Source organism: Ruditapes philippinarum, unplaced genomic scaffold (genome assembly GCF_026571515.1).
Source record: "Ruditapes philippinarum isolate M1 unplaced genomic scaffold, ASM2657151v2 ctg709_1_1_1_1, whole genome shotgun sequence".
In the NCBI taxonomy this organism is placed as follows: Eukaryota; Metazoa; Mollusca; class Bivalvia; order Venerida; family Veneridae; genus Ruditapes; species Ruditapes philippinarum.
This window is the reverse complement of record NW_026857486.1, coordinates 105530-126837: the sequence shown is the minus strand read 5'-3', so window position 1 is coordinate 126837 and position 21308 is coordinate 105530. Positions and strand designations below refer to the sequence as shown.

The 21308-nt window shown below is 33.7% G+C and overlaps 1 protein-coding gene across 2 annotated transcripts; it reads right to left on the bottom strand.

The window, feature by feature from the left end:
- Positions 1-5609: 5609 nt before the first annotated feature.
- LOC132749908 (uncharacterized) lies at positions 5610-21235 on the bottom strand. 2 transcript variants are annotated; one of them, XM_060739834.1, is made up of 8 exons: positions 20705-21235; positions 20384-20530; positions 15674-15854; positions 8040-8224; positions 7662-7818; positions 7351-7373; positions 6320-6445; positions 5610-6037 (listed from the first exon to the last, which is right to left on the bottom strand). In XM_060739834.1, the coding sequence occupies exons 1-8, from the start codon at positions 21009-21011 to the stop codon at positions 5895-5897; spliced, it is 1269 nt and encodes a 422-aa protein (XP_060595817.1). In that variant the 5' UTR covers positions 21012-21235; the 3' UTR covers positions 5610-5894. The 2 variants fall into 2 exon arrangements, with proteins under 2 accessions (XP_060595817.1, XP_060595816.1); XM_060739833.1 differs by having other exon boundaries at positions 7216-7373; positions 20705-21216.
- Between the last annotated feature and the right edge of the window lie 73 nt (positions 21236-21308).

Below are 21308 nucleotides of genomic sequence, written 5' to 3'. Positions count from 1 at the left end.
ATAGGACCGATGTATAGTTTAAAGTGCATGTTCGTCAAATTAAAAAAAAATGAATTAGCAATACGGCTGATAGAAAATCATAATACTAGTAGTAAGTTTCCTTTCTTTTTGTACAATTAAACCAGTATATCTATATCACCTTATTAGTATGCAGCTTATTTTTAGGCATGGAGGAGCATGAGCCCTGTTTCGTTACATGGAGGAGCAAGTGATATGTTAACAATACATGATTGGTTAATAACGGTTACAGACGTTTTAATAAAATCGATACATCGTGCACATATGGTAGTTTCAAACGACTTTATGAAGCAATATTCAAGTGCAATTAAAATATGAAAACCAATTAAATGTAAACATGAAACTATTATTGTAATCTGTATCATCAAGTCGTTGAAAGACAAATCTGAAACGTCTGGATGATACAGACGTGTGACCATATAATCGGCCCTCTCCGGTCTTCTGTATTTGAGGGTCACCGGTCTCCAAAGACCTTCTTCTATTGACCGAGTATTGTCAACTATATTCTCGATACAAGCGTTTTAAAATCAATTTTGAAAACAGTTAAAATAATATATCTTTTTAACTTATTACGTGCTAGTAATAGAAACCTACGAAAAACCAAATTAGTGCGTCAATAAATTGCTAGAACGTTGCGGTTGGAATCTTTGATGAGTAGCTTTGTAATTAACCATGATTAAGTACATTAAGTATAAGTTTCTTGCGATTAATATGAATAAATGATGAGTTAATCTGTAAATACTATGTAGACCTATTCCTCGTACGGAATCTATTACATGAACTGTTCTCGAAGCTAAAGGTCAGTCGTGCACATCTCAGTTTTTGTATCACTGCTCTTGTAATTCAATAACACAGTCTGTAGTCTGGCATATTTTTTCTTGTTAAATGAAGACCAGCATTAAATAGGCGTTAACGATACATTGGTATGATATCTTATCTCAATCATTTTTACGTTCAAATTACTTAGTGTTAACGTTTTTTGTTAAACCTTTTGTCAAATCTTGTATTTAATACGTGGAAGATTCAAAATAATAACATACTAAGCAATAGTGAGGTGATATTGTGGAAATAGATGTTATCCGGAACTAGACAAATGTGTTTTTTCCCAGCTTATCTGAAGCTTCACGGTGCAATACGCGCCAATCTCTCGCGCTATTTTGAAGATGTTACTGTACATGATTGTTTGTGTAAACACGGATTAGCTGGGGAAAAAACCGAAAAGTAATAATTCCGGAGTTAGTCTAAATATTTGTTATAATTATACAGTCGGCATCGTACTTGCGTCCACCTTTATTAAGCGACTTTTTTATTAAGCGGCCGCATAAAATCCCTCCCGATGATTTTTACTATATAATTTAATTCCATTAAACGACAATTTTATATCGCGGCCAGCGGCCACTAAATGTCGGCCCAAAATGTACAAAATTAAGTGTTAAAGTATCTATTAAACGGCCGTGACAAACAATCGTCCCTACGGGCATTCTCACCTGTGTAATCAGCGAGTAGGTGTGATGTGTACAAGCAAACAAACAAATATTTTTCATGGTCATTGGTCACAAACGATTGTCGTTTAAAAACGAAATGAATAACAATTGCAATCGTTTTAAAATCGGATTTTCCGATCGTAATATTTATTGTGACATAAAATTATTTTGTCAGAGCAATAACGTATCACAACACCGCATTTGCATAGTTTTGTCATGTGCTCAGAGTGACCTCCCTTATCGAAAATGACGTCGGAACGAGCGAAAAAATGACAGACAACTAATAAGACCGGATAAATTGTATGAGGAAATCGTGCATGGAATTGAGTCTGAGTAAATAGCAAATATCATCGCGTGTCGTGAAATGTAGTGGACTAAACATTACAGAACCGAGCCTTTCATTGCTGATGGTGTAAGTGCTGATCTGATGCTTTATAAAATACATGTAGTATCCCATTAAATATGACCCTTCGACAAAAAAAAGACAAAAAAATCCTAGATCTCAAAAAATCTTATTGAATTTGAAATCGGGGTAGTGTGAAAACTAATTGTTGAACAAATCAAGAAGTTTAAAACTCATTGCATAAAAAATTAGCTGGAGCTCCGGCTTATGATTCGAAAGTATGTTCAGCAGGAGATATGTATGCACATACTAAAAATATAAGACGATATGCTTTGTTTCATGGTCAAAATTACCTGTTGACAGTACTATGAGCGTAGATCACATTTGTACACAAATTTCTACTAAAAAACAAAAACAAACAATATTGATGGCTTTTATTCAAAAAAGGCATAAATGTAATTATAAACTGTAATACATATATAAATAGTTTTTGTTTTTATAAAAAAGATGTTATTATATCTATGACTTGCAGTGTTTTTTTTTTCACTTTTGGGGGAAGGGGGTCGGTGCCCATTGGAGGGGGAAAAATGCAATAGGAGGGGGATTTTTATACGAATCTAAAATATTGATGTGTCACATGATAAACTTGTTGGGATACCAGGAGTAGCTCCCCTTACCTATATGAAAGACCTTGCTTAACAGTAAGTCTTACAGGCATAAAATAAAGCATTTTTCGGCAGTTAGTTGCAAAAAAATGATATTCATTGCAGGCAAACTTGGGCTGCCATATTATAGGGGGAAATTTCAGCTTTGAGGGGGGAAAAAACATACCTTTTTGAGGGGGGAATGGGGAGAATTTCGCTGAATATTTTGGTGAAAAAAACACTGACTTGTAATAAAAAAGTCTCGAATTTTCCAGAATTCTATTGAGAGACCACTTTATTAAGAGACCACTTTTTGGCAGTCCCTTGAGTGGTCTCTTAATAAAATGTCGCCTGTATATTGATGTGAAATGGAGATATGTTTGTATATGAAAGTTATATATGACTGTCAAAAAAGTATAATAATAATGATATATAATAATATATTTAGTGTAACGAGGGGTAAGAGATAGAGTTGTCAGGTTGAATGACGTGTGGCTGCCGTAAAAAGTTACCCCGTACTTCACATCAGTGTTGCTATATTTTTGTGGTCCTTTGGGACCATTGAGTTAAGCACTTATAAGTGTTTAAAATTGAGTACCGCTCAAGTCGGTGCTAGTGGGCCTGTGGGATGTTGCACTATTTCATTCACTCTCATGAACAGACTCAATCGAACCGAGTCTGCAATTTTCATGTAATTTTGTTTCAATTTTTAGAGCGATCACTTTTCCTGATATATATTTCATATCTTAGCAGGGACGACTGACTGTAATATGGATTTGTAGGGAAGTAGATTTGCCATCCGAAAATTACATTTCGTATTACCAATCCACCCAGTCTGAAAGTGGTGGTTAATTTACTACATAAGGAAACATTAGTCATTATTGTTGAAGGACAAGTAAATATTTTGCGTTTGTTTCAATAATTTGTAGATAATCAAAGTGGTAGATTATTTCGCAGGCTGTGTACAGAGGTCTTGTCCATGGATTTAGGAACTCCACATACTTTTTTACTATTAGCAATGATTTGTATGAAACAATGCAATGACCATTATCCTATGTTTGTGTTGTTATCTATTCTGTCCTTGATTAAAAGTCTTATATCTTTTTAGGTGAAATATGATTTATTTTCTTTATGGAAACCGCCCGTATCATGTACCGGATATTGTGAGGTGATTTAGTTTACTCATTGATTGCACAGGAAGAAATATTAGGAAGAATTAGTAAAATAATTTCACAAACGAGTAATCAACGTTTAATTATTGTTATTCAGTAACACTGAACAACACTGGTTATAATATTTGCCAAACTGATTGGCGTCTGCGCCGAAGCGCGGCGCCCTTATGGAATGAAATCAGATTTTGTGAAAGGGCGACAGCAACTTCTCGAGCCTAATAGTCGGTCATAATAAAAGCCGATCATTCCGATCGGTATGAGAGTGCTTGATTAAAAAAATAATACAATGAATAGCGAACTGGAGAATTTCGCAATGCATGAAATAACCTTTTACGTCTCTTCGTTTTTTTTATTTATCATTTTGTATTACACAGTGGGTTATTATGGTATGTTAAAATAGAATGATGAGTTGATGACCTTAACATTCATAGAGGGATGTACTGCTATCGGTAATTCCCGGTCTCTCCCGGTCTATTTTGACCGGGGTTTACTAGTGACCGGCGAATAGTATCACACGTTTATTGTCCGGTCTCTCTCGGTTTTGGAGTAGATGTTTGATATCGTTACAGAACAGAACAGATATTTTACAGATAAATAAGTTTTTTTTCCAAAATGAATGTTTGTCACTTAGTTTGGCTACAATAATTAATAAACATAGATCAACTCTCAAATTTATTGATTATTATTATACATATATAAACATACAATTCGAAAAAAACCCAACAATAGCATGTTTCATTTTATCTATATGAGATAAAAACAATAAATATGTACAATAATTGAGAAAAAGGTACATTTTTATGGTATAAATATGACACTATCAACTTTGAAACATTTTATTTATTTTGTTATTCGTGTTTAGTTAAGATTACCAGGAATTATTCAAAGTTACAAATTAGATTTTATGAATTATTCAATTGATTGATAGTTTAAAAAAGTGTACATGGTTTAAGAATAAGCAATATTATATATTGAAAGGTTAAGCATAATTTACTGACTTTTTCCAGTTAAGTTTTGACTTATAATCGTCGGTCAATATGACAATTGAATCCTTAAAATTTATTTTACAATTTTAATTAAAAAAAAAGAGTAGTAAACGTAAACTCAGTATTAAAATAGCACATAAAACACGAAAAAAGAGAGGAAAACAATATTCATAAAATCTGTATTTTTTTTATATTAAAATAGATATTACAATTATTGTATAAAAAAAAATTATGCTCAACATGATCAACATGGTAATATAACCAGTGTCATATTTTTACTAAGTGTGAACAGATACCTTAAGAGGGGGTCTTCGCTAATAGCGATAACATAATTAAGAGACAATTCCACAAGGGTGGTGTTGATCATGCGTTACACATATGGATTATAAATGATTGTATACATGTATATCCGTTGCTATTAATAATCACGATCAAAAAGAAATAACAATTAATATTCTAATCTCTAGCATGCCAATCAAAGTTCATAATGAACAATGTCTTTCGTCCGTTCATTCTGGTAAAAACCAATTAACCATTGAAAAGTTTATAAGAATATCTTGTCATCATATGTCTACTAGTTCATCTTCACTTTCTGCATTTCTTGCTTGGACGCCTTTTGATGCTTTGCATCAATGCTTTTCTTGTAATCTATTTACATACAATCTCCAGTTATTGTGATATGTGTCCATGAACCACTATTCTAAAACTCGATTTTCTAACTCAGAGTTATGCATGTAATTTATCATTATGAAAAAAACACGTAGGTATCCGAATAGTTTACACAGTATGACTTTTTTTATTTTTGCCTGTTGACAGAAAGCTAACGAAATGAACACGAATGTATATTAGCCTGTATGGTTCCTAATCTGTCTGTGCCAGTTATGGATTTTGAATGAGTGTTTTTTTTTCATTTTTTAATGTTTATTGTCATCTGACATAAGAAACGCAATTTACAAAATAAAAACACATTTAAGTTTATTTAAAAAAGCTACATTTGTGATGAAGTACAGCATATAAAATAGACACCGAGGAACAGTATAGACACTGACTGAGCTTAAAATCAAACTCAATAAAAAAAATTATCTCCAAATTAATTCAACATTTAACATCCAATTTTTGTTTTGTTTTCCTGCTTAAATAAAAAACTTGAATTCAATGAAAATAAGTTCGGTTCGACAGTTGGTGAAGAGGTATTATTGTTCAAAACCTTTGTACACCAGACGTAGCAGCGTGCTCTTGGTTGTTTCTCACATTCTCGAATTCCATGAATTTTGGCGCGCTTTTAATCTGTCTACAACGACGACCACAATCGTAACAACAGACGATAACATCAACATACCGCCTCCATATCGATATACTGTCTTCCAGTCATAATCGTTGTGTATTACTTCTGAAATACGAAAATATATAGCATTGGTATTGTTCCTAAAATTGGAAACATAAACTATAAAACACAAATGCAAATTATAAGCAGTATATACATCATTTGTAAAATGTTTTTAACATTTGAAATGGAGATATATTTAAAAACAATCAATTAAAGCCATAAGATGAAAGGCACGATTTGATCCCATCTGTTCACGAAAATCAATGACTTGGGCAACATATGTTACGGTCCTAAACCCCATACAAGGTTTACCGATCTTCTACATGGTCAATATGAAAATATCACCTATAATTTCACGGTTTATAATCGCACCAATGCCAGCCAACATGAGTATGAATCCTTCAACAACTTTTGTATTTTCCCTCCCAAAAACTTCGGGAACTAAATTGTCTCTGACAGCTTCACAGAATCCTTGATATGAAAAATAAAAGTAACAACATATTCAGAAGTTTGAACCGCGTGAATTAGTAGTGAAACAAAGTTAACAAAAAACATTTCTAATCAACAGTTGTTATTTTACAATATTTAGTCATAGTTACCAGATAAATTATATTGTTTCAACAATCATGTACATTTAGTTATAAAATTGAATGATCAAATGGATGATATTCTTTTGTATCAAAAATTTAAATGATATAAAGAAATAACACCAGTTATAAACTTAGTTTTCATGTATCTTGTGTAATTAAAACACATCCTCACAATACAGAAACGAGTCTATTAGGTTAATATTGAGGAAATTTCATTTCAAGTTGATTTCATTCATAAAAAAATTAAAGGAATATTTGTTTGTTTGTTGTGTAAGATGTAATTTTATTTCATCTCATGAACTTTAAAAAACAGTAAAAACTGCTTTTAAAGCTCGCTCAATGAAATGAAATTTCATCTTTAACACAAACAAACCAAACAAATATCCACTATTTATGAAGTTCTATTATTTTGTAGACAAGTGTTATAGGAAGGCAAACAGGAAAGTATAAAATAAAAATGTACGTCAAGTAACTAAGCTAGGTCATTTATACTCGATTCAAAAACTGAACAAAAATTCTGGGTCAGCTCATTAATAATGTCGATATCATTTCACATGTAGTGTCATCAAATTTGATTAATATAATTTGAAATGATGACGTTTTGTTTATCTTTAACAGTCATCGATTGTCGTGATATTTAAAACGATTTACCATGAAATGTTGAAAAAAGTAGACTAAATGTTGTAAAATAGCCGAAGTTTAATACACTTGGAGCAATAAAACATCCAATGCTTGAAACAACAGTTGATGCCGCCAAGACACCAAATATGATAGTAAGTCGTCTACCTTCTAAGTTTTGCAGAAACCACCTGAAATGATTCAAATAATAATACAAGTTAGTAAGTCTTTATTTCTTTACATGATAATTTGAAATAAGAGTCATTATATGTTAACTTGAAATGTTTTTGCATGGTAATGTTTCAAATGCAATAATTGTTTCCTTGAATTTGAAAAATCACTACCGGTATGCTATGAAACAAAAATACCTTCATTTTAGATGTATTAATCTAGAGTGATTGCTCTATTATCGAATGCCAATTTATGAAATGTTTACAAATATTTTTACCGCATTCAATAACCGTTTATGTAACACTCACCCACTTTTCTTATTAAAGGCCATTTTGTTGAATATCCATGCCAAAAATTTTCCAAGTATCAGACCGAAAGGAGCACTAAATGCATAAGTAAGTAATTTAGGAAGGCTATCACCCATACCAACAAATCTTTTTAATTCCTCTTTGGGTGTTTCGATACCTGAAATTTATTGAACGTTAATAATTCATGTGAAATGTTGAAAATATCACCAATTTGAAAAGTAACCACTTTTGTTTTCAAAAATAATAAAATAAAATCTAGATGTAAAAGCACAATAAAGGAATTATAACAAAACTAATACTTGCGAACTCTTCAATAACTAACTCATTAATTAATGTTTAAAAAGAAAACGAATACTCGTAATAAATTAATTAATTTACCCCATTGGTAGAAGAAGTATACAATACAGGTGGACCAAAACAGCACATTTTTGAAAATGCTCTTATTAAAAACACCAAAGGTTCTCTGTACAAATGTTGCTGACTCGTCATCTCTCATTGCGAGTTTGAGCTCTTTAAGGGTCATACCAAATAGCCATATACCAACACATATCCCCGAAGGACCCCTGCACGTCATTTTGAAAAAAAAAAAATAGAATTTAAACATATACGTGTGTAATGAAATAAAGAAGATAAAAAGTGTGTGATTTACTTATTCATACACATGTTTTAGTATCTAAAATTATGATTGGTTTTAAAATTATATTTAATATCAACTGTAACTGTAAAATTTACGAGCGTTAAATAATATGAGGCTATTATTCCCTGCGGTCTGAAGACCGCAGGGTATTAGTACGCGTTTAACTTTTGAGGCATAGAGGAGCACGTGACCTGTTTTCGGTACATGGAGGAGCATGTGATCTGTAAACCGTACATGATTGGTTAATTGACCTTTTCGAAAACCTAGCTAAATACTTTTTGCCGGTATGTTACGGATTTACCTCTCGGAAATTAGTCCGAATTACACCTGATTAACAACAAAAACTATTACGTGATATTTCTAATTTTCTATAATTATTTTACCGTTTAAGGTGGAAAAACTTGAATGATGTGTTTGAAAATTATCAATGTTCCTTTAATATCTATCTCAAATTTTACAAACAATAAATTGTTTATACTGAAAATCTACAAAATTAAAATATTAGTGGCATCTGCCATACTAAATAGAGATATTTTCTGCATAAACTTGTGTGTTTACTTTATTTTTTTTGCCCGGAATTATTCAGAAAATGGTATTTAATCATTTTCTTAAAAAGAAATAATTGTTTTATGTTCGACCTTCTCCGGTCTCAGGTCTTTAACGGTCACCAGTTTCCAAAGATCTTCTTCTATATTGATCGATTATTGTCAACTGTATTCCTGATACAAACGTTTATTTATCCCCCCAAACAATGTTGAAAATAGTTAAATGAAATATCTTTATATCATTAAAAATGTTCCCCGCAGGAAACCATTTTACTTGCACTTTGTTTAGTACAGTACTGAATTCTTTTGGAGGAGTACATACAGCTGTTCATCTTATGTACCTAGAGGCGCAAGGCGGGTCATGCAGCTGCGAACGAATCTAATAGAACAAAATTGTACCTAACAATGTACAGTGACCTCTTTCATTTTTACAACGCTTTTTTTCTTATTATTTTGACATCACTTTTTTGTGCAATAAAGGTTTGTTAGGATGTTGAGACTCTGAATTCAAAACGAGGCTAGACGTAGTACAGTAGTGATTTGATTTGTTTTAAATGGGAAAATGATAACGAGGCTAGATGGGATACACAGGTGATTTGATATGGATTTTGTTTTGACTTGGTAAATAAAAACGACGGTAAGTTGGTTAGATTGGATTTGTGAAACTATGGAAATGTATAAAGAATGTATAAAGATATGGTTATGTTTAAAATTCTACACACTGTAAGTGGACGCAATATAAATATATAATAGTGCCATTCAAAATGGCCTTTTTTAAAAAGAAAATACCAATTTTATTTGACCTGTTTTGTAGGAGCACATTTGTCTTGGAGGACATTTGTCTCGCGAGGTGTGACCGATGTCCTTGTAAGCATTCATATCTGCGACATGTTGGAAATGGCACAGATGTGTTCGACACACAATAGAAAGGACATTCGAAGCACATTTGTCTCTCATCTTCCATGAAATTCTAAGAAAGTAATGATTATGCCCGTCCGTATACCGGCTACCAGCCATTGTTTTCTGTTTTCTGTATACCGTTCTTCGGTCAATCAAAAACTTCCTGCCTCTGCATAGGAGTCATATATTAACTTGAAGAATATACCAGATCAGATTCCAATGCACAAACACATATGCAGCGAGTCTATTCTTATCATTATTAATTGTGACACGTTTCTTTCCGATGCTCAAATTTTTATAAATGATTTAAGAAATATTCTAAGAATCAAAAAGGTAGTGTCTACGGTGGAATAAAGGGGTCATAGGATTTTTGTATTTATTACGTGCGCACGCGTTATATATATTACGTGGCCTCGCGATACTAGTACGTGCACACGCGATAGATATTACGTTCTGAGTGGATAGCTATTGCGTGCGCACGCGATAACTATTATGTGCACACGCGGATAGGTATTCCGCATTTGAACCCTGGACGCCCCGATTGAGTATGGAACCCACAGTGGTAGTTTTGCACCGGTTCACACAGAGCTGAGACTTTAGGACGATCATGCCGATCAAGCCACGATCTTCTAAAATTATTGGATCGGTGCCGATCGGAGCCGATCGGCGTCGAAATCAATCAATTCGTCAAATTTTTGTCTTCATTACGACTGAACTACGATGTTCCCACGTCCAACGCGCTGCTGACACGCTTCTACTACGATGTAACGCTGACCGATGCCGACCGGCGACCGCGTTGACTGCGTTTATACTACGCTGCCGCTACGACATTCAAGCTCGCACTACGACGCTACGCAGACCTAGAAGACTGTACGACGATATCGCTACGACGGTGCCGATCATATCACGCTTATCGTACGCTTATGGCGATGATATACATGTATATATATATATTGGGTTTCAAAAATTATTTTTCATTTACTTCCAAATTTCAAACATGAACGGACGTATTAATGCTGATCTTCCGTGGATGGAAGGGCTTCAGCTTCCACAGACGAAGGCCCGTCATGTTCGTTCCCGGCCTCGGGATTTTCTGCTGTAGGCTTTTCAAGTTCTTGAGTCTCAGAGTTTGCAACCACAGTTTTTCACGGCCTTTACCAAGTGGTTTAGGGGGCATTTTAATTTTTTTTAAACTGTTGCAAAATGTGCAATGTTTGAAGTCTCAGCTGCAAATGATCGTCAAGTAAAGTGCCGCCATATATACTATGATTGGTCAAATAGCAGCGCTATAAAAACAAACTGCTACCTGACAGGTCGTGGTATGATCGTCGTAAGGTCATGGTAGGTCTTCGTAGGATGGTCATGAACGTAGAGAGATCATAGTGGGAACGTAGTAAGAACATAGAAGGAACGTTGTAGAAGCGTACTCGGTATGTTCCTGAAGGTACGACTCTTTTACTACGCTTTACTACGATCATGAAGAACTATCCACGATGCTTCCACGCTGCTTGTACGATTACGGCGCTTCTTCCTCGCTCTTTTACGGCTTTACCCCGATTCTTGTTGGCCGCAATCCCGCTACGCATGTTTTGAGCACGTTCGTGGCAAGAACGTAGAGCTTTCCGATCATGAAGACGCTACCACGATCATACTGCGCTTATGTAAACTCCACTACGTTTCTTCTGCGATTTGCAACGATCGGCCACGTTTTCGGCCACTCTTTGATCGTAGTAGAAGCGGCGTCTATGTGTGAACGGGGGGGATAGGGACAAGTGTTTTTTTTTAATCTCTCGGCCACGGAGACACCTAAATGATCTTAGGAAGAAAATGAAAAGACCATCCCACACGTTTTGTTTTCATCATAGTCTTTTTTCCGAGAAATGCTGCTTTCAGATCCGCACAAAAACACTTACGAATTCCTAACATAATCCGGGTAATGCCATGGTTATGGAATATCGGGCCTCGTAGAATCGGATGAGACGCGACATTCCGACGAGACACAAAACGAGGTAGGATATTGTAACACGATATCTCGCAATGGAGGTATACCGTACCCTGAGGTTACAGGGTACATGTAGTACCTCGCTTCATGTTTTGTCGGAATTAGACTTTTCGTGTCTGTCGGTAAAATATCGCGCATCGCTTCGTGTTTGTGCTTCTCAAAGGCCTGACTATGGTAAAGGAACTAGCATGGGAGCCAGGTACACAGGTTATTGGGCACTATGTTTTCATCTGATTTCTGTTTAAATTTCATCATGGATATGTTTTTGACATTTTGGACATTTAACTTTTGGTAGAATAAGGGTTGTCGAAGTCAGATAGCTGAATCAATCGAGGACTTTTCAGTAAAATGGTGTCGTCGCGAAAATGCTGAGAGTAATGCACTTAATTCATGGAAACATAATATATTTAATATTATTGACTCACGCATCGAATTTTACCGTGGTAATGAACATCTTTTTCCACCTAAACCTAGACTTACTTTACGGCATCTCAGAAAGGATATATTAGCGTTCCACTCTAAATTTGTTTTGGTTCTGGCAGACAAGGCGGCCAATAACATAATCATTGTATGACGTATTCATTATATAAATGTTTTACAAAATGAACTTAACAGCACCAATACTTATTCTAAAACCGTTCCTTCTGAAAGAGATATTGTGAACAGTCATATTTGTAGTATTTCTAACTTTAAAGTACGTGTTGATGAGAAAGAGCTTAAACTTCCTATCATGTACTGGATTCCAAAGTTACATAAACATCCATATAAATCCCGCTTTATTGCTAATTCTTTATCATGTACTACCAGTAATCTTTCTAATTTATTGACTTCTTGTCTTACTGCCATCAAGACACATGTAATTAGATACTGTGAAACTGTTTATGAAAATACGGGCAAAATCTGTTTTGGTCTATTAAAAATTCAACTGAAAGTTTAGATAAGTTTAAAGTTAAGAATTATCAAGCTTCATCTGTAAGTACTTACGATTTCTCTACCTTATATACAACATTGCCGCATAATCTTATAAATGATAAATTAGTATCTTTAATTCAAAAAACATTTGCAAGAGAACAGGTCACGTTTCTTGCTTGCAATTCAAAGAAGGCTTTCTTTACCAATGCTACCATTAAACAATATACAATGTGGACCTGTGACGAAGTTTGTAAAGCACTTTCTTTTTTATTAGATAACATTTTTGTCAATCAAACCGAGCCTGCAACATTTTCAATTTTGCCGTGTTGGGCTTTCTTTAGGGATTCTGTATTTATCTTTTTTGGTAATACAGTTTTCAAACAGGTAATAGGCATTCCAATGGGAACTAATTGTGCCCCCCTGATAGCTGATTTATTTCTTTATTGTTATGAGAGGGATTTTATTTTAAGTCTTTCCCCTACTTCGCATCAGGAAATGATACTTGCATTTAACAACACTTCCCGCTACCTAGATGATATTTTTAACAAGAATAATCCTTATTTCGATCAATTGGTTTCTAAAATATATCCCAGTGAACTTAAATTGAATAAAACTAACTCTTCAGACGTTATTACATCTTTTTTAGATTTAAACATTTCTATCATTAACAATACTATAGTAACTAAAATCTACGATAAAAGAGATGATTTTGATTTTAATATTGTTAACTACCCACATTTAGATAGAGATGTACCTCATGCTACATCATATGGGGTGTATATTTCTCAATTAATTAGATTTGCTAGGGCTTGCAGTCGTGTTGATGATTTTAATGAACGCAATTTATTTATTACTAACAAACTTCTTAAACAAGGTTATCGCTATCATAAATTGCGTAAATATTTTACTAAGTTTTACCATCGTAATTCAGACTTAGTTTTAAAATTTAATTGTAATTTAAAAACTCTTTTACGACAAGTCATTACCAACCCTGACTTCTATGGAGATGTGGTTTACAAACTTCGTAGGATCATGGGTCATAGTAATTTTTCTGCCGTCTTCACTAACATTATCAAACGGTTTATTAAAAGAGGTTATGACCCAATTGTTTTAAGGCATACCGCATGCTTGGTGTTCAACCCTTTTACAGTTGGACGCTACGCTTTCCTCTTTTGATTACATCTGACGGACCAAGTGGGAGACTCTATGATGGACAGTTCTTAAAGCCCTTTGGGGACTGAATTGTCTTAATGTTCGTCTTCTGCCTTGCTTCGTCGGGCCATTGTAGGTGATTTTCTTGTTGCTTTGCCTTCCTTTAAGGCATCGAGTACTTTGGTAATGGTCATTAGGCAGTAACTTTTTCTACATATTTACATAATTTTTATGTGTTTTATTTCATTTCGTCTAATGTAACCATGACCATTGTTAGAATTTCACTTGGCGGGGATTAATTTTATTTACATTTTCATTTAATACAGGAACATATTGGGGCTAAGAGTGAAGTTTGGCGCGCCTAAAACCGGTTTAAACTTCCCAGTGGTTTAACTTCCACTGACCGTTCCAAGGCGGTACCCCTCTGTGTTCCTTCACGTGTTTTTCATGTCTGTATTGTTACTTGTTTTGGATGTTTACATGTTTTGAGATGTCTGTCTTGTTGGATTGTCGTTGACGGTAGGTATTTTCTCCCCCCCCCCACCCCTTCCATTTTAACCCTCCCCACCTTTTCACCCGTACAGCCCTTTTCCCTTTAATTCCCTTATGGGCCTGTTTTTGTTTACTAGTATATTATTTCACATAACATGTCCCGCTCCTTTCGCCCTTGTGTCCACTCCAGGTACTTGTTTGGTGCCTTCTTGGTGTCCTGCGTGGGTGTGTCCGGGGGCGGCGTCCTGTGAACGTTGCCTTTGCCTTGTTGATCTTTATTCTTGTTATGTTATTGTATTTAATAAAGTGAATTTCAATTTCAGTACTGGTGGTGCTTCCACGTCACAGCAGTATGATTTTTAAGTGATTCTACAGTAACAAGTGTGACGCTAGAAATTTTTCTCAGGAGATACATGGCCTCTACTTTTCTTATCATTTTATATCAGTTTTATCATAATTAAAATGAGATAAGTTTTTGCTCTCTAAAATGGGTTTGCATTTCTTTGAAAAAATGTCAGTTTTATATAAAATATAAAGGGAATACTATTTACTTATATACAAGATGCGAGGCGAGACGCAAGATTCAGGCGAGATGCGAAACGAGTCGCGATATTATATCGTTCAAATATCGCCCGATTACGGTATAAGTAACATTTTTGTCTCCTTGAAACGCTCTGCACGATGATACAATGGTAAACGCGTGATAGCACGATGATACGATGATGAAAACACGATAGCACGATGATAAAACAACGATGACACGATGGTAAAATCGCGATGATGCAATGACACGATAATGAAAAGGTTATCGCGTTTTCACCATCATATTATCACATTTTCAGCATCGTGCCTTCGTTGTTTCACAATCGTACCATCGTTGTTTCACCATCGTACACACGTTGTTTCACGTTCGTACCGTCTTGTTTTCACCATCAGACCATCGTGGTTTTATCATCATACCATCGTGTCCACGCGCTTTCACCATTGTAACATCATGAATGGGATTTCGTATTTCTTAGTGTACGCCTTCAGGTTCAGCCAATTAAATTTCTTGAATTAGAAATATTAGAATTAATGGGTTTTAGGTTAAGATTTCATTTAAAAAAACAGTAGCAAACCCCATGATGATGGTAAAAAGGCGAACCTCGATTCTAAAAAAATAAACTGCCGTCAAATAATTCATAAAAAATGACATGAGACAAATGTGCTTTCTTGTGCCTATAAAAACATGAGAAAATGTGATTTATTGTCCCTTAAAAATTTGATCGGAGCTCAATTGTCACACAAATGAGTTGTTTTTGGTAGACATTTGAGGTTCCATTTGTCTCATGAATCTCAAAGATTCAAAGATTTCAATGTTGAAATAGTTTACCTTAAGACGTCCCTCCAGCTGGCTGTGAATATTCCTGGCTCAAATATGGAAATGATAGTAAGGATTATAGCTGCAATAAACGGACCTAATCTCGAAAGAAATAAAGCCGCCATTCTTTTCGTTGTAAAATATTCCAAAACCGGAATCAACCCGCCAAACTCTATAAAGCTGATCCCAATTGCTGAAAAATAAAATTCCATACAATCATGAAAAAAATAAGAGAATACAATTTTTTTCAAATAAATGTATCTCAAGAATTGAAACAAAATGAAAATTCTTTACAAAAAAAAACAAAAAAAAAAACAAACAAAAAAAAACAAAGAAAAAAAAAGCAAACAAAAAAACAATCCCACAATTAAACAATAGTGTTATAGATTATTGTTTCATTGTAAGTTATATCATGTTCATTTTTCCGCTGTCAAATTGATTTTAATTTGTTATCTATTTTAAAAGATTATAATGGTAAATGACCAATAATTGATGATTATGCTTTTGGTACAATATACAACGCTTAATATTAGCTTCGGAAAAGTGTTTACAAATATTTTTAACAAAAAAGTGTAGTCATTTTAAAATATCGTCGGATGCTCTGGTCGGTTTTCGTTAATTGGACTCCACTGAGGTTAATAAGCCTAAAACATAAAATTTTAATTTTTTCACATAGATCCACACGACCACTTAAAACAGAAATATAAATAAAATATAACTAAGAAATATACGGGAAATACGTTGAAAATGGTATGTTTGTGCTATTCTCTGTCCGATTTAAGTGAAAAACGTTTAAACGCTTTCCAGTTTTGGGTCATTTTTCACTAATATAATAATCATTATGGAAAAATGGAGCGAGTTTATGATCTGAAATTTTGCTCATAAGTTATTAGTATAGATCTACATCAAATTGAGTAATAATCTCAAAAAAATATTTCCAGTCCTGTCATGTCAAAATACCTCAGTGGAGTCCCTTTAAGGTGCAAGCACAGTCGACGCGATTTACGTTTTAAATTAAATAGTTTTATCACACAATTTACGCCTTTATTGGGCTTTTAAAGACCTTAAGAAGGCCTTTGACTCTGTGTTAAGGATTGATTTATGGTCTAAGCTCTGTAAGGTTGGTTTAGATAGAAATATACTTAGATTATTTAAAGCAATGTACGCTACTGTGAAGTCATGTGTAAAACAATTTAAATTAGAGGAAAAATAAGAATCCCTAAAGAACGCACACAACGTCAAAATTGAAAATATTGCAGGCTCGGTTTGATTGAGCCTGTTTATAGACGGTATTTGAAAGTGAAGGTTACCGTCCACACCCCGTAACACCGGCTGAAGCAGAAATCAACATTTGAACACGGAAATGGTGAAATTTTGAATTTAGAAAGATCCGCAGATGTGCTCATATGGCGATTACTTTTGCAGAATTTTTCGCTATTTTGCTTGGCTTAATAATTATTTTCTCTACTTTAAGAAGATATTAAACTTTTTCTTCAAGAAAACATTAAAACAGGTATTTCATTATTTGATTTGTGTTTAATCATTTGGCCTTTGCAGACGATATGGCCATTCTAGCTAAAACTCCGAGGGCTTTACAAGCTAGCACGAATATTGAACAATTTATATGAATAGAAAGTGGCATAGGGTTTAGAGGTGAATACTTATCAGGATAAAAATACCTTAAAGAGATAAGTTGATATTGTAATGATATTCAAATAGTAACTTCTGACAAAATCAAATATCTAGGCGTAGTTTTTAATTACAACGGGTCTATAATATTCGATATTCAATGAATAAATGGCAAAGGTTTAAAGGGAATGTCTGTTTATTAATGAACATTATTAAATATGAAATTACCCATGACATTGCGTTGTTAGCTTTTTGACTAAGTTCTCAGTTATTCAAGTGCTGTTGGGCATGTTCAAAAACAAAGGACATTGAACGATTACGTACATCTTCGGAGATGTAAAGCCTAATAAAGAATTTTTACTTTGTTAGGAGTTGATAACTCAGTAGGAAATTATTACTCCTAAGTAGGATATAAAACAATAACTGTCGGAGGACAGTAAGGCTCGACTTTTCGAAAAAGTTGTCACAAGGGTGTTTTATAGAGTATAATAATGCTTACCTATGAATATATAAAATTGACCGAAAAGGTACAAAGGCTTATTATTAAGATGTTTTATCAAGTAAATCACTGCTTTATTATTATGAATGCATTAAATTGTCCCAAAAAAGGCACAAACCCTTCAGTAGTTATAGAGTTAATAACTTACAAGCAAAACTTTACCATGAATTTCTAAGTTGAAAAAAGGAGAGAAAAACTAGCCTAAATGCAAGATAGAATTAAAGATTTTGGTCAGTGTCCTACAATTGTGACCCTAAATGCATATGTGAAGTTTTAAATAAATATCTTTAATAGTTATTGAGATATGTTAAACTTTCATGTAAACATTAACAAAGGGACTAAGTAGAAAAGGGGAAATAAATCAGTCTAAATGCAAGATAGAGTTATGGAACTTGGTCAGTGACATACAATTATAACCCTTCATGCATATGTGAAGTTTCAAATCAAAATGTCTGATTGTTATTGAGATATGTAAAACTTACATGTAAACATTAACCAAGAGACTAAGTAAATGACGGAGTAAATAAATCCTGTTTTGGACTAATAAGTTCTTGCGTACGATTATTCTCTTTATATATATATATATATATATATATATATATATATATATATATATATATATATATATATATATATATATATATATATATATATATATATATAAATATATATAAAACATTATGATTTGGCACTAGGACGCTTCTGTAAAGTCTTCATTTGCAGTATTAGAAAATAATTATGCATATATTTGTAATAAGAACTTGCTGTGTAACTAGGTTTTTATATAGACACTTATTAATTGGCGGTTCTTTCTATAGTATTGTAAGGGACAGTGAATATTTATCAAATAATTTACTTTCAGGACCTTGTAATGAATATATCAGTTTAAAAAAAACTATGATTTATGACCATTTGAACACCAAACTAGCATAATTTATTGACAAGTGAGGTAATACTGTTCAGTCAATGCTTAAAAACTTACCTGTCAGGATTCCTGAACTTGCCTCAGCCATTCATATTTGCTGATTTTATTTGTTAAGATAATTTTCTGGTAAAGGAAGGAATTAAGAGTGATATAGGACATTCTGAGACTCTATGACTATATAAGGCACTATAAGGAGGTTTATACTTCAAGACATGATTTATTTACTTACTTTGTTTATCCTGGCATCAAAATGGCCGACAAGAGTTGTCTACCTTGATTCAAAACTTTAAATGCTTATATTTTCATTAACATATACAAGTACTTACCATTTTACATGTAAGAACAAAGAATGTAATCTTTATTTACCTAAGACTTAAGTTAATTTCCAAATATTTAGCTGGTATTGCTGTATTTCATAATAATCTTGATGACCAGTATGACCTCTAAGTTTGTCAGGAGGGAACATTCAAATTCCTGGCACTAGAATCTTTTATATCAACAGTTCATTTTTCCTAAGCTTGAACTATTATTATTTTTGATCCAGATTTTTAGTACATTGAGTTAAGGATGTAATTCAAGTGTTCATTGCATATTTTGTTATTTGTTTACCATGTAAATTTACATTTTTCTAAATTATTCCTGTCAAGATGGCCGCCATTTAAAAAATTCCTGTCTTTCCTGCCAGTCTGCCAGGACAATTGGGACATTATGATTGGTCAATTTTGACAGCCCTGGCAAGTTCAGAGTCTATATAAGTAGCCATGCCAGGCTGTCTTCACTCTTCATTTTGGCTTCAAATCCTGACAGTCGTGAAAACTAGTGACAACTTAGAAAATTGGTAATTCTCTTATTTTATACAGTCAACTGTCTATTATTTGTTATGAAAATCTCGTGCTCTTCAGAGTTGAATAAAACAATGTTGGATCTTTGTTATCAATAAAAGTTATTATTTCAACAGTTTTGACTTAGCTTACAATTGGTGTCAGAATCAGAGGATTAAAAGAACTGTTTACATTTTCCTGGAAGTGACCTTGAACTTGAATGATATCATTTAATACCAAAAAGGAATAAAACTACGCAAAAGTAAATTAACAGCAAGGAACAAAACAAAAAATGTCAGACTCCGAAATTCAAATAATGTTTGCAAGTTCAGAAGAAGACAACAAATTAGCTCCACATGCTGATATGAGACAGATAAGAATAATTAAACAAATTGCTGATAGAGGCAGTGACAGAAATGATAATAAACACCCATTTCCAGCCCAAAGGCTGAGATATTTTGGAATACCTGTTTACATTAAACAACAGTCCTTTGAAGTCAAATCACCTAGGGATGTATCAAAAATCTACCACAGCCCCAACTTGGATAACAAAGCTAAAACGTATTTGAGGATATAAAGCAATGTTGGATCTTTGTTATCAATAAAAGTTATTATTTCAACAGTTTTGACTTAGCTTACAGTATTTGTCACTCAGTACATCAAAAGAATGTTGGCAGGTCTTGAGGCCCTCCAAGCTGCCATAAGCAAGTTTTAGCTCCCTATTATATAGCAAGTTTTAGCTCCCTATTATATAACTCTTCTTAACCACTTTATTTTTAATTGTTACTCTTAACGAAGTTGATAATTATTTCAATAAGGTGTAGAATATAGAGTATTCCATTGCTTACCAATGGGTCCATACATCAAAAATTTTATCAACCCTGCGTTTCCTTCCAGTAATGACAAGATGATCATTGTTACCATGACAATGCCAGCGCCAATACAGACAGTCTTCCGATAGCCACGCGAAATCATTACATATGCCGCAAGAGGACCTGAAATATGCAAATTCAAATCAATTACAGATTATAGATTTGATCTCAGTGCTAGTCTACAAAAAAACAACAACAACAACAACAAAACTGAAATTGTCTTAAGTAGATCTAATTGAACGATGGTGATTTTTTTGTGTAAATTGAAGAATAAACATTTCTATATCTTAAACTTACTATACACTGGGACGAGCGCAGGATATTCATTTCCGATTTCATTTAGCGTTCCTCCAGGTACATGATTATAGATGGACATAGCCGTCAGACTGTTATATATCATAACACGAAGAACAACTATTAATCCATTAATACATAAACATGACATAACTATCCGCCAGGCTCGGCGTCCACCGTTTGGTGGTTGTTGTAGTGTAGATCCGTCCTCTGGTGGTTCGAGCTCCATGCCGACGTCATCCGTACTGTTTATCTCCCTTATGACATTCTGAAAGTCAGAAGGTGACGCACTGCTGTCCTGATTTTCCATTGGTTCTAGTAAGTGCAGGCAGAGAAGGTATAACCACGAGCTATATCTTATTATATTTCTAAAATAGCATCCGAATAAATTAACAAAAAATATTATGTTTTATGCAAAAAGAATTAAGATGATCAAGTGCGTCTCTTCATATGAACAAGTAAGGCTATACATGTTTGATTTCGTATTTAAGTCTCTTTCTTGCTTGAATGTGCGTCATTTTATGACGTAAAGTACAAGATTTATGAAGCAAATAAAATGACAATTTTGGAACATTTTCATCTTTTAAGTCATAAATTGCTGTTTGGG

Excerpts from the sequence above, each read along its gene's own strand:
- LOC132749908 (XM_060739833.1), bottom strand. The coding sequence starts at position 21,011 with ATGGAAAATCAGGACAGCAGTGCGTCACCTTCTGACTTTCAGAATGTC. Across the intron at positions 6,446-7,215 it reads ACTTTTTTCAACATTTCATG|GATTCTGTGAAGCTGTCAGA; the intron begins GTAAATCGTTTT and ends TTTCATATCAAG. Across the intron at positions 6,038-6,319 it reads TATAAACCGTGAAATTATAG|AAGTAATACACAACGATTAT; the intron begins GTGATATTTTCA and ends TTCGTATTTCAG.